This window comes from Humulus lupulus, chromosome 2 (assembly GCF_963169125.1).
Source record: "Humulus lupulus chromosome 2, drHumLupu1.1, whole genome shotgun sequence".
Taxonomy (NCBI): Eukaryota; Viridiplantae; Streptophyta; class Magnoliopsida; order Rosales; family Cannabaceae; genus Humulus; species Humulus lupulus.
Window position 1 is genome coordinate 94,549,178 of NC_084794.1, and position 12,873 is coordinate 94,562,050.

The following is a 12,873-nucleotide window of genomic DNA, read 5'->3' on the forward strand; positions in this document are numbered from 1 at the left end:
TCATTATTCTTTTATCGTATTAGGTTCTATTTGTTCATATTTTATTTAAATATAAAATAGCACGCGTTTTTGTCAATAATAATAATAACAGGCGTTTCCGAAAAAACAAAGCAAACAACAAGAAAACATTCAAATTGGACTTTTTAATCAGACACACCATTTATTAATAGATATGTTTCTCTTAAAATTTAAAGAAACTAGAATTTTTTTTCTTCCTTTTTCTTGCCTGGTAAGAGCACTCCAAACGATTATTTTGTTCTATTTATTAAAATACTTCATTAAAATTTATTTTTTATATTTTATCTCATATTTTTATATTACACCATATATTAATTATTTTATATTTTTTTTACATCATTTAAATTTTATATTTGTAAATGTTATTTAATAATTAAAGTCAAAAAAACATATTAAAAAAGAACAAATAGTAATAAAAATTTTATTAATGGGAGAGTATTAGAAAAAAAAGATTTACATAATTGATTTAAGTTTAGTTATATTTAAAATATAATTTATTAAATTTAGTGCTAAACTATTATACATATACATTTAGAAGTACTGGAGTAGATATTTAATCATTATTTAGCTAAATTTTTTTACATTTTGAGTAGCAGCTATTGTGATTGCTTTAGGATTCAGCAAGTTTATTACTTGGCATTTCATTTCTTCTCCTTGTTAATAGTTCATTTTTTAAAGAACGCATTTTAATTTGTGATTACAATCAAGTGAAAGTAACAATCACTACTCCTTTTCAAAATGATGTGACCTTCAAGGGCTTTAAATATAACCAAGAAAAGAACTGAGATTTTAATAAATAAACAGGGAAAATTACAGGAATTATTATTGTATTTGCCGACTGTCTTCAACCCTGTTTAATTAAATGCGAATTAATATATACGTATATGTATACACGCGAAAAAAGAAAAAACAATATTTGTAATAATTCTTTTTACATGAACAAAGTATACTCGATTTCCACTTACAAAAAAGAAGAAAAATAGTAAGAAGAATACTCAAATCAAATGGTTCGCAATATGTATAAACCACAGAGTAAAATATTACACTAAAAATGATCAAATACGGTGTTTTAAACTCTTATATTTGAGAGACATTTAAATCATTTGATATTATATCTATATCATAGAATAATTATTTTATTATAAAAATCATGATTAGTATTGTCTTCAGTCTTTATTAGTAGATGAACGGACATCCTTCAAAACCTGAGACAAAGTATCATCATTTTAAAAATTGCTATAATTATTATTTCATACAAAAGAAATTAAACAATCTCAAAATATGAAGTTCTAAAAGTGAAAACAACTAACATATTAAGAATAAGAAGGCTATGCCGTATAGAGTGCTAATTCCTCAAATGTGAAATCATGTGTAAATGTTGGTACGAACTTTGTTATAGAGTATTTTGTAAATAATTATAAAAAGAAACTATTTCGTATAATAATTACATTAAAAATATATTACCAAACATTCATATACTTTAACATAAATAAAAAGATCAATACACATGTAGCAATTGTTATCTACAAGCGTTTTTCTTTAATAGGTAAAAACATTATCCACTAGCATTATATGCAACCAAAATACAAAATTAGTTAGTATTTTACAATTAATTGAATACAACTACAGCCCACAAGGACCACAACTATTGTCTTTTTCCCTCACTCAAAAAAATAAAAATAAAATAATAATAATAATATTCATGCTACCCATACATATATTAATTATTGATATGTATCCAAAATACTACCCATAATAAGCCAAATAGTAAATATTAATTATACACATTTGATTTTATCCTGAATCAGCTAGAAGAAACAGGACTAACCAAACTTGTGTCATAAAGTGGGGTTACTCTTGTCCACTAATTATTTATGAACAAAAAAGTTGTCAACCATGTTCAATAAGTCATTTTACAGTAGTGTGTTCTGGTATAAGTAATACGTACGAACACTCTTTTTTTTTTCTTTTCCCACTGCAGTTTTGTCACTTTGCCTTGTTTTTCTTATATAATTTTTGGGGACTCGAAACATTTCAGAAAACGAGAATATGAAATAGTAATGATGCAAGCAAAGAAAAAAAGCTGGGCCTTACTTGGGTCGTCTGTGACGATCATTGCGGTCCCTCCAAAATCACAGGTGCCACCAGTGAGCTTGGCCTTCTGGAAGTAGCTGTTGAAAGCGTACGAAGCATGGGCCAGCAACGTGTTAGGTAGGTAACAAGGCCCATTGGGCTGAATTGACTTGCAATCTGCTCCTGTCCCGCATGCATAGTCCAACGCCGGTTGCATGATCGAGTCGGGCACTGTGGGCTTCGCAACGCACCACACTGCAGATTGTGGCTTCTTGTGGTCAGGGGGTGGCCCATTATTGGCTCCTGATCCTGAAGGAGGTGGTGATGGTGTGCCTGGCCCAACTGGATAGGTCATAGGTGGCGTGTAGACTGGTGGGCTTGGGCCAGATTTTGGTGGGCTTGGCCCATAAGGGGGTGGAACTGGAGTTGGTGGGGGAGGAGGTGGAGGGAGTGAAGGATTTAAAGGTGGGGCTGGGGCCGGCGTGCTGGTAGTGCTTGATGGAGGAGGAGGAGTTGGGATTGTTGAGGGTATTTTGGGTGAAAGTGGTGGAAATGCCAAGAAAGGAGGAGAGTTTTGGGGTGAGGGAAAATCGTAGGGTGGTAAAGAGAAGGGAGAACTTGCTTCTGAAGTGTCAAATTCGAAGCTTGAGTAATCCAATGGCTCACCAATATTGAGGTGATTTTGTATTCCTACATAAGTTTCTGCTTCTTTATGGTCTTGGGTTTTCGGTTTCTCTGCATATTTTCTTGCTTCTGCACAATAATAAACAAATAAATATTAGCGACTGAGTTGTTTTTGGTTCAAGAATTTAAAAAAGAGACTAATGCTTACCACATTGAATGAAGAGTGTTGTTGCTGAAATTGCAATCAAATAAGCAATTGAAATGCTCATTTTAGAGTGCTGTGATCTTCTTCTTGACTCCATCTATGAGAAATGACTTAATCTGATAAATACCCCAACAAGCACAATTTCCCAGTTGGGGATTTGCTGCACTACTCATTCTTTTATATGCACTTGGGAATTTATATATGGAGTGCACATGTAGGTAGCTAGGAAATAAATTAACAGGCAATATAGCAATATAGGAGAAAGGTATCATAATTGAAACTAAAGGGGATTCCTTTTCTCACTTTTTCGTTTTTATTTATTTTCAAAATTTAGCATATTGACACTTGTATATTGAATTTAGTAAGCAGGGTACAAAGATTTGGAGGGAGAGAGCGTCTAGAAAGGTTCACAGGTGTTTTTTTTCCTTCTTCTGATGGGAGGAATATATTCTTACTTGTTAATAGAGGTATATGAACATTTTTTTTTTATGTTTTCTGCACTTTTTGTTTAGCTTGATTTCTACTCAATGGATTGGTAACTAGTTCTTTCAGAACCTTAATAATAACACTTCCTCAGAACAGTGAAATTACTTAATCTAGTAATATAGGCCCCAAACAAACATGATATTCATAAATTGTTAGCAGGGTAAAAAATCGTTTAGTTCGAGTTCAGGGACTGCTTTTGCATAAGCACTCAACACTTCTAATATAACGTGGTCTGTCTAAGGTTTTCATTATCAGCAATGGTTTCTTTACATCCATAAGTCCTTTGGTTTTAAGTTAATTATTGGGCTCTGTCTTATAGAAAAGTTGTCCTCCATACTTTAGAAAGTTTCTTTATGACATTTAATTTGACATAAAACCTTAGAAAATTATGGAAAATTTGTGATATATGGACATAACACTTCTAGTGATTAACTCCTAAAATATTCAACATTGCTAGAAATGTTTGGTGAAAAAAGTGGAGAAATTTGGTTACTGAAAGTTAATATGTTTACTCTTATTTATGTATTTATTTTGTGTGTCCTTACATTAACTATCTCAGTGTTGTGCGAAATTAATAAATGATCAATACTTATTTTTCTGAGATTCATATGTGACTTAACAGGATTGTTAATACTTGAAGTCCAGTAAACGGTTGTTTAGTAATAAGTTAATCGACCTTAATAAACACTATGAAGTATGAAATTTAATTTATAATCTTGGAAAATTTAACTTTCTTCCTCTTCTATTAGCATATTCCCATTTGTCAATCACAAGAGTTGAATTTATTCCTTTTGAGACTATATATGGTAGAAAAGTCGTCAACGGTAACAAATTATTTGTTATGATTAACTCTTTATTGTTATATTTTCAATTTCAACATATGGTATAAATTGCTGTAGTGTAGTGCTGAATTAAACAATATTTATAATGCTTTTGTCAAAAGCATTAATAAAGTATACGTAAGGTATTAAGTTAGATTTGTAGATTTGGTGAATGCCATGGTTATAAAGATCGCAGAAGAGTCATGGTTGATTTAAATAAAAGACACTCACCTTGTAGGATTTTCAATGGTACTTGTATCACAAAAATTTGAATATGTTGGGGGACAATTCCTTGGAAATTTTAATCTTGTTGTATAAATTTTGACATTTTGAAATTCTGAAGAGCACTATATCTCCTCAATTAACTTAATTGCAGTACTAAACAATGCATAACATAGCTGTGTTTAAATTAGTAGATTAATAAATTTGTCTATCGCTGTTGATGCGCTGCCATGTAAGATGTGTGGAAAAATTTAGAATGCACAAATTATAAATTAAGTTTTATATTTTGAATTGATTATAAAGGACAGTTAGTTTGTTACTAAATAGTTTCATCCTTGGCAGTTTATGTGCTTGAATTCTACATTGCTGATTAGTTAATAGTTGTTCCAGAACCTTATCATTGACACGTTCTCATAGTAGTGAGATTTATAGTAGAATTGATTTAGTAGTATAGGTCATACAAAAAAACCAAGATCTTTACTGATTGTTGCTGGTCTATCACTGTCTAATTTTGGGATGACAAGAGCTGTTTTCTCTTACATGTTCTTCCTACATTACTAACATATAACCTAAGTTTTGTATCTTGTGTTTTGTATTTTTGAAAAGAGAGAAATAATTGTTTAGTAATAAGCTATTTAATCTTAATAATTAATTAAAAATGTGAAATCTAATTTATAGATTGAGCAAACTCAAGTTGAGCATGATTATTTGTCAATCTCGGATTCGTTCCTTTTCAGATTATATATGAAGAGAAGTCGTCAGCAATGACCTAAATTTTCTGTGTATTTTCACTTTCAACATAGAGGTGTAAATGACATTTGAATTTCTTGTGTCAATGTTAATCCTCGAGCATTAATTAATAATATCTAAGTTTTGAAGTTAGTTTTGTAGTTTTGGCAAATGGCATGGTTTTTTTAAGTGAGGATACACGCAGTGACATGGTTGATTAATTAATGACTATTCTATACTGTTATAGTATGGGCGTAATGTTTTCAATGGCAGTATCACAAAAATATGAATTTGTTGCCAAACAAATTCCTTGCCATGTATGGTTTTGTTGTATTATGCTTGAACAACTCTGTTAAAATGAATGGTAGAGTAATAAATTTGGTTATGGGAAGTTATGGGCTATCGTCTATAATCTCAACAGGAATAATCTAGGCGCTCTATATGACAAATGGAGTCATGCTAATAATACATGAGGAAAAATTTAGGTTGCTCTTTCTATAAAATTAGGATTTACATTTTGAATTGTTTATAAAGGTCGAATAACTTTTACTAAACAACCTCATCCTTAGCAATGAGTTCCCATTATGATTCTCTCCCAATGTTTATAACCACTAACAATGGTGTTCTTGTCTATCATGTTGCTTGCATTCCACCCACTGATTGTTCATGGAGACTCAACTTTGCTGGTATGATTTCTGACCGTGATTCTGGGACTGCTGGTCTTGGGTTCATTCTTCGTGATGAGAATGCTATTTTCAAAGCTGGTTGTGCAGAGCCACTGTACAATTGTGATAACATAGTCACAGCAGAGCTGACAGCTTTGTGTCATGGCCTTGAAGTTGCTATGAACCAAGGTGTGGAATATCTGAAGATAGAGGGAGACTGCGGCGTTGTGTTTGAAGTGCTGAATCACAAGACTGAAATCCTACCACCAGGTATTGAGAAACTTCTTAACAGGTGTATCAATTTCATGAAGGCATTCCGTGGGGCAAAGATCCGTCATGTGGTTAACCACAGGAACATGGCTGCGAACAAGATGGCTAGCATAGGCTCTGGTGAGGACGAAGCTATCTTCTGGTCTAGTACACCTCCCCCTGAGATTTCTGAAATAGTTGTTGATGATGTTATTGGCCGCTGGGTGTCTGTGTCTGAAGTTTAAGTGAGAAATTTGTTTGGTACTGGAATAAAGCCTGGTATGTTTGTTTTAATTAGTGAGGCGAGGACTTGATTTTGAGAGATTTAAGTCTGATACATTACAAAAACTACCTTGTAAACCTTGCTTATTGGGGCCATAATTTTAAACTTATGTTGGAAGAATATTTTCCCTAAATTTGTCTTTGTTCCTTGTCTTTAAATGTATATGCTTTTTTTCTTAATGGATTGAAATTGCTTTAACGTCATGAAATTCACAAAATTTTCAGGAGGTGTGCCCTTAACATGTCCGTCTTCAACTTCAAGACATTTTTATTTTCGTTTCCATTCATTTTAGGCCAAGTCGCTAAACTCCAAGTGCCCCTTTGAGTTTTCTTTTTTGTTTTAGCTATGTTCACTTTTGAAATCCTACTCTCCAGTACTCCCCTCATTCTCATGTTAATGCCATCTTTTTAATTTAATGACTATGCTTTGAATTGTTCCAGTCTACTTTGGTTAACAAGCCATTTGCTAAGGCTATTGGTCATGCTTATCTTTTCCTCTTTCCTTAAAGAAGAGGAACAATAAATAAATGAGAAGCTTTAGATAGTAGCCTTGTCTGTAATTTGTGTTTAAATGGTATGTATCCAACATTTAAATTTCAAACTCTGTTAGAATGTTTATTTGACTCGTTTTCATACAGTTTATATAGTCAATTTAACATACACGCAAAGCGCGTGGGTGATCATGCTATCAAATATCATTATTTAAATTATATATAAAATTATACTTACAAGAAAAGATAAAATCAAAATGACAATCTTATTTTGGTTAGTAATCAAGTCATAAATAAAAAAATCTCTATAACTAGTGTTTTATTTAAGAAAATATCTTGCCAAACAATACACTATCGTAACTGTCGTTACTAGTATCATTGACATCTGTCACTAATTATATTAGGAATACAAAATATAAACACACACTATTAAAATCTTTTTGGTCAACCGAATTAAACTTGAAGTGTAATTGAGATTGGATTGAACTAGATTGGATTACACTAGATTATTTAAGTGTTACCTTGTATTTGGTGTATTATAGGACTAAACCTATAATAAAAAAATTTATTCACTTTTATCTAATAAATAATAAAAAAATATTGACATTAAATATGATTTAAAAATAATTATTTAATTTAATATAGACCTGATCGATAATTATCAAAAAATCAATTTTCTATTTATTTAATAAAAAATTTGAAAATAAAATTAAAAATTGTGTTCAGTAACCGATTTTACTTTATATTTTTTAAACCTTTAATTAAAATTTGAAAACAGAAATTTCTTACTTCTAAATTTTTTTAAAACAGATTTCTCAAAAAAAAAAAAAAAAAATAAACAGAATTTTTTGAACACATTACTCTTCACGATCTATGGCTCTCTTTCTCTTCTTCCTCTCCCATGATGTCTCTTTTATTTTTTTTGAACAAAAATAAAAGTTTCCAAATACATTTTTTGTTTTTTGTTTTCAAAAATAAAAAACAAAAATGGTTTCCAAACACATTTTTATTTTTTTTAAAATCAAATAACAAAACAAAAAAAATATTTTTATTTTTGTGTTTAAAAAATTAAAAAATAAAAATTTTACCAAACACCACCATAAATGTTATTTTAGTAAAATTATGAAATAAATACTTTAAATAATTTAAAGAGAATATACAATTTCAGTACCATATTGTTTGTCTTAGACAACTTAGTATTAATAATATTTTAATAATTTTTTCATGGTAAAATAATGAGAATTTACTCATTTGGTACCCTGTATTTTTGCAAAGTATTATTTTGGTATCCTCTTTTTTCAATAATACTTGTATGCTATCTTGTATTTTAAAATTATACATATTTGGTACCCTAGACTCATATTTGATAAATAAAATTTTATCAATATAACAAAATTGTCATAAGTTATATGTAATTAAATAATTAAATTTGAATTTGGAACTCACATAATTGAAAGCATGGTGAATAAATTAGTAAAATTTTATTAAATAAATTTGAGTTTATGGTACCAAATATGTATGATTTTAAAATACAGGTACCAAATATGTATGATTTCAAAATAAAGGGTACCAAACGAGCATTATTGTAAACACATGGTACCAAAATGATACTTTACAAAAACACAGGATATCAAATGGTTACCTACCCAAAATTCAAAATTGTACATTTTCACTAATTTTAATAAATAATTTTTTATAAGAAATTTATAATTGAATTTTCAATTCATCCATTAAATTCTTTTTAAATTTGAAAGATATTTATAAAAAGAAAGAAATAAATAAAAAGTAATCTCACTTGCATGAGATTATTTAACCCACACTTCAAGGCGAGATTATTTTGGAGAGCTGGACTAATTTATCCAGTCCTCCTACATGTTTAAACATTGGACTGAACAATTGTCAAATCTAGTCGAATCTTGATGGCCAAACGGACCCTTATGTGACAATTAAGTTTGGTATTCGCACATATTATGGTATGTCAAGATTTAAGGATAGTGACAATCATAATTATTTACAGAGGCAGTTTGTGTTATTAATTGCTTATGAGGTCTTTATGTCCTGGATTTGCTTAGGGAACCTGAATAGTGTTTTGTTGTATGATGAAAAGTATAAAGGAAGAATCATCTCATTGGGAGAGGGTCAAGGGTTGAGACTTTTCTTGCTCAATACAGCTGGTTTAGATCTTTTGGTTCATTCATGGCTTTTCTAATATGAACGAATGGGTAGGATTTCAGTCATGTGATTAAGGAAGGGAAATTTGATAAATCATGCTTACATTAGCTTAATAATTAAAATTTGAACCAAAGTTAACCACCCTATGATACAAATGCTTATCTTTCATTTAATACCAAAAATACCCCTCTCATAACAAAATCCCATACCTTTCCTCTCTAAAATCTTGCAAAAAAGATACACATGGGTAAGTAATTTTCTTTGATTCTTGTTGTTGTTGGTTGTTTTTATGATTTAGATTGCTGTTTAGATGTTGGATCTGTAGTTTGTTGGTATTTTTTGCTGTTTTTTGGGTGAAAATCGTGGTCTGTGAAAATCTGCGTTTTTTTGGGTTCCTTGAATTTTTTTCTAAATGCCCGATAGTGTCCGATATAGGCCCGATGCAGGGACGATAGTTGTTGGGTTTCAAGGTTAGTGATGAGGTCCGATGGCCACCCGATGCTTGCCCGGTATGTTTTGGTTACCCGATGGTCATTAAGGTTCGATGGCTACCCGATGGTTGCCCGATATTTATTTCATTCTACAAACCCTTTAAGTACGATAATGGATCGATACGAGTCCGATGCATGCCCGATAGTTGTTATTAAGTTAATGCAGACCTAGTAGTACGATTGTACACGATGGTACCCGATAAGTGCCCGATGCTTGCCCAATAGTACGATGGTACACGATTTTACCCGATGGTACACGATAGTGATAAAAAAACTTAATAAAAACCGTACCTTTCGGCTTTTCCCCTGCCCATTTCCCGTTCCCTCCCAAATCCCAACTCTTCACTCCCACAAAACCATCGAGCAACATAAGTACTCACACCCGACGCTTCTCTCTCCCTCACCCACCATCACCCGACGCTGCTCTCTCCCTCACCCGACGGTCAGAAAAACCCCCACCGGAGACGTAGAAAAACCAAGCCCCAACCCCCACCGGAGACGAAGAAAAACCAAGCCCCAACCCCCACCGGAGACGAAGAAAAACCAAGCTCCAACCCCTCACCGGAGAAGAAAAACCGACACCCCATTGCGCAAAAATGTCTAGGGTATGTGTTTTTTTAAATCTCTTCTCCATTAAAAAATGTTATAGTATGTATTGTTGAATTTGACTGTGTTAAATCTGACTGTGTGACATCTGATAAACCGTAAAATTTTGAAAAAAAATTCTGGGTTTTTTTAGAGGTACGATAAGGTACGATAGTGGGTCGATATGGGTACGATAGTATTTGTGTTTCTCATAACTTCAGGTTGAAGATGAGTGTACGATAGGGGTACGATAGTGGTTCGATGGTGGTACGATAGGTTGTGTTTTCTGATAACTTGAGGTTGAAGATGGAGGTACGATAGGGTACGATGTTGGGTACGATGTGTGCCCGATAGTGGGAACAAATTGTTGTGTATGTTATAATACGATGGTGTACGATGTGAGGTACGATTGTGCACGATAATGTTATAGTTCCAGTTTTCCATTGGTGTCCGATATGGTGCGATAGATTCCGATAGTTGCTCGATAGTATATTGCAGAATATAAAATTTGATGTTTTTTTTTGTTATTCTATTTAATTGGGTATTTATTTGTTTTATGCAGAACTTAAGACCTCCACAACTGATAGTTCCAGTAGAGGAACATTTTACGGGACGTATCACTTGGCGCGGCAGTTGGTACTTTCCAAAGATTAAAGCAAAATTTATACAGTGTGGTTTATTGGATAGGGTGAAGGAATCCCCTTTCAAACAGTTCTTCATGGCGGAACCATTAAATTTTTCTGGTGCCTTAGTCCATCAATTGTTGTTGCACAAATTCAGAGGGGAGAAGACTGACGAAGTCCAGTTTTATATTGGGAAAAAAAGATGTAGATTTAGCCAATTGGAGTTCGCTTTAGTTACTGGTTTAAATTTTGAGGCCGGACCGTCTGAAGCTGAGATTAAAGCGAAGACCACTTCGGATCGGTTAATTCTTGAGTACTTCAATGGTCATTCCCAAGTGAGCATAGGGCAACTGCGCAGAACTTTTGAGAGTTGTCAAATAGTTGATGATGTGTACAAGATGGGTTTGTGCTTATTAGTTGAGGGTGTTTTGAAAGGTCGTGAGGAGAAGTTGATGGTTTGGACTGACATGCTGAAGATGGTAGACGACGTTGACTTCTTTTTCCAGTACCCGTGGGGGAAGATATCATACCAGAAGTTGTTACAAACTTGTCAAAAAGACTTTGTTGAAATGAAGAAGCATTTACAGAAGAAGATTGAGAAAGGAAAGACTCAAAAGGAGGCCAAGTACTCTATTTATGGGTATGCTGCAGCATTGCAGTATTGGGCTTTTGAGTCCATCATTGAGTTGGGTCAGGATCATGCTGTGAGATTGGGCCAAGGCATACCAAGAATGATCAACTGGCAGAGCAAGGAGAAAGTAGAGATACACAAAGAGCAACTTATTAAGTTGTTTGCCAAAAAGGTGAGCTTTTACTTTACTTTTGAATGTTCTATATTTTTTTCTAGATATGCAATTTTATGGGTACTGCACGATAGGAATACGATAGAGTACGATTTGAGTACGATTATGGGGTTATATTGTGGTTTTTTGTCAACTGTTTGAAAACTGACTAAGTGGTACGATTTGGTACGATGATGGTCCGATGGGGGTACGATATGTATTCTTTGTTAATGTAGTAGTAGTGGTACGATATTGGTACGATGTTGTACGATGATGGTACGATAGTTAGCAAGCAATTCTCACTTACGGGTACGATATTGTTATGTTATGGGTACGATATGGGTACGATAATTGCATGATATGGGTACGATATGGGTACGATTGGGGTACGATAGTTTACCATTTTTCAGAGATGACAATTACTTATTTTTTATATTGTTTTACTTTCCAATCTAAATATGCATTGTTTTTTGTGGCAGTTGACAGTATACCCCTACCTGTGTGCCCGACCTGCTGAAGAACAGTATGTGAGGACCCTTACAGACAATGAAGCCCCATTGTATGTGGACATGGGGTTAGAGGAACTAGAGGTGGGTCCCGATGGACAGCCTACACAGGAAGCCTTACAGAGCCAGGCTGAAAAGCTTGCTGAAAAGTTAGCTGAGCAAGCAGAAGCAGCAAATATTTTTAAGGAGGTTCCACCAGCTCAACCTGAGGCACCTGAGGTTCCCCCATCAACACCTCATGCCAGCACCTCCTCCCAAGCTGAGCAACCAGGCTACTCTATGATTTTGGCCAGGTTGGAAAAGGTTGAAGGGCAACAAAGTGCCCTTATTAAAGGTCAGTCCGAGATCTTGGGTCAATTGCAGAAGCTTATGACAATGATGGAAGATCTTAGTAGGCCAGTTCCAGATCCACACCCTCAGTCCACTGAAGAAGGCCCTCAGTCTCCTGTAGATGAAGACATTCTCCCTAACGATTACAGACCTGATGATGTAGATGATCATATTTTTCGCACACCAGAGGATATGCAAATTACTGTAATCGGAGATACTGAAGATTCTGAAGTACAATTCTTAAACATAGCTCCACCAGCACCGGAGAAGAGGAGAGAAAGAAAGAGGCCTAGGTGGTTCGATGAGTACACTGCAATGAGGAAAAGGAATAAGAAATCGAAGACAGCAGTGAATGTGGATCCATTGAGGGTTGTTGATGGTAAATTACTTATGACCTTTCACAAGTGGTTGCTTGGCACCATTGGGAATAAATATCCGAGGGAATGCTTCTCAGGGACACACGATGCTGCTTGGTTCCTGAAACTGCATACTCCGAGGACATGGCTTTCTGACTCTGTA

General features: G+C 33.6%; 2 protein-coding genes across 5 annotated transcripts; one reads left to right on the forward strand and one right to left on the reverse strand.

The window, feature by feature from the left end:
* Positions 1-784: 784 nt before the first annotated feature.
* Positions 785-3,272, reverse strand: LOC133818238 (formin-like protein 5). Its single transcript, XM_062250992.1, has 3 exons — positions 2,924-3,272; positions 2,113-2,844; positions 785-1,223 (listed from the first exon to the last, which is right to left on the reverse strand). Exons 1-3 carry the CDS (start codon positions 3,015-3,017, stop codon positions 1,195-1,197), a joined length of 855 nt encoding a protein of 284 aa, XP_062106976.1. The 5' UTR covers positions 3,018-3,272; the 3' UTR covers positions 785-1,194.
* Positions 2,627-6,918, forward strand: LOC133818239 (uncharacterized). Of its 4 annotated transcripts, none has more exons than XM_062250994.1 (3): positions 2,627-2,767; positions 3,283-3,387; positions 5,816-6,508. In XM_062250994.1, exons 2-3 carry the CDS (start codon positions 3,355-3,357, stop codon positions 6,335-6,337), a joined length of 555 nt encoding a protein of 184 aa, XP_062106978.1. In that variant the 5' UTR covers positions 2,627-2,767; positions 3,283-3,354; the 3' UTR covers positions 6,338-6,508. The 4 variants fall into 4 exon arrangements, with proteins under 4 accessions (XP_062106978.1, XP_062106979.1, XP_062106980.1 ...); XM_062250995.1 differs by having other exon boundaries at positions 5,851-6,508; XM_062250996.1 differs by lacking the exon at positions 3,283-3,387 and having other exon boundaries at positions 2,628-2,767; positions 5,851-6,508.
* Positions 6,919-12,873: the final 5,955 nt, after the last annotated feature.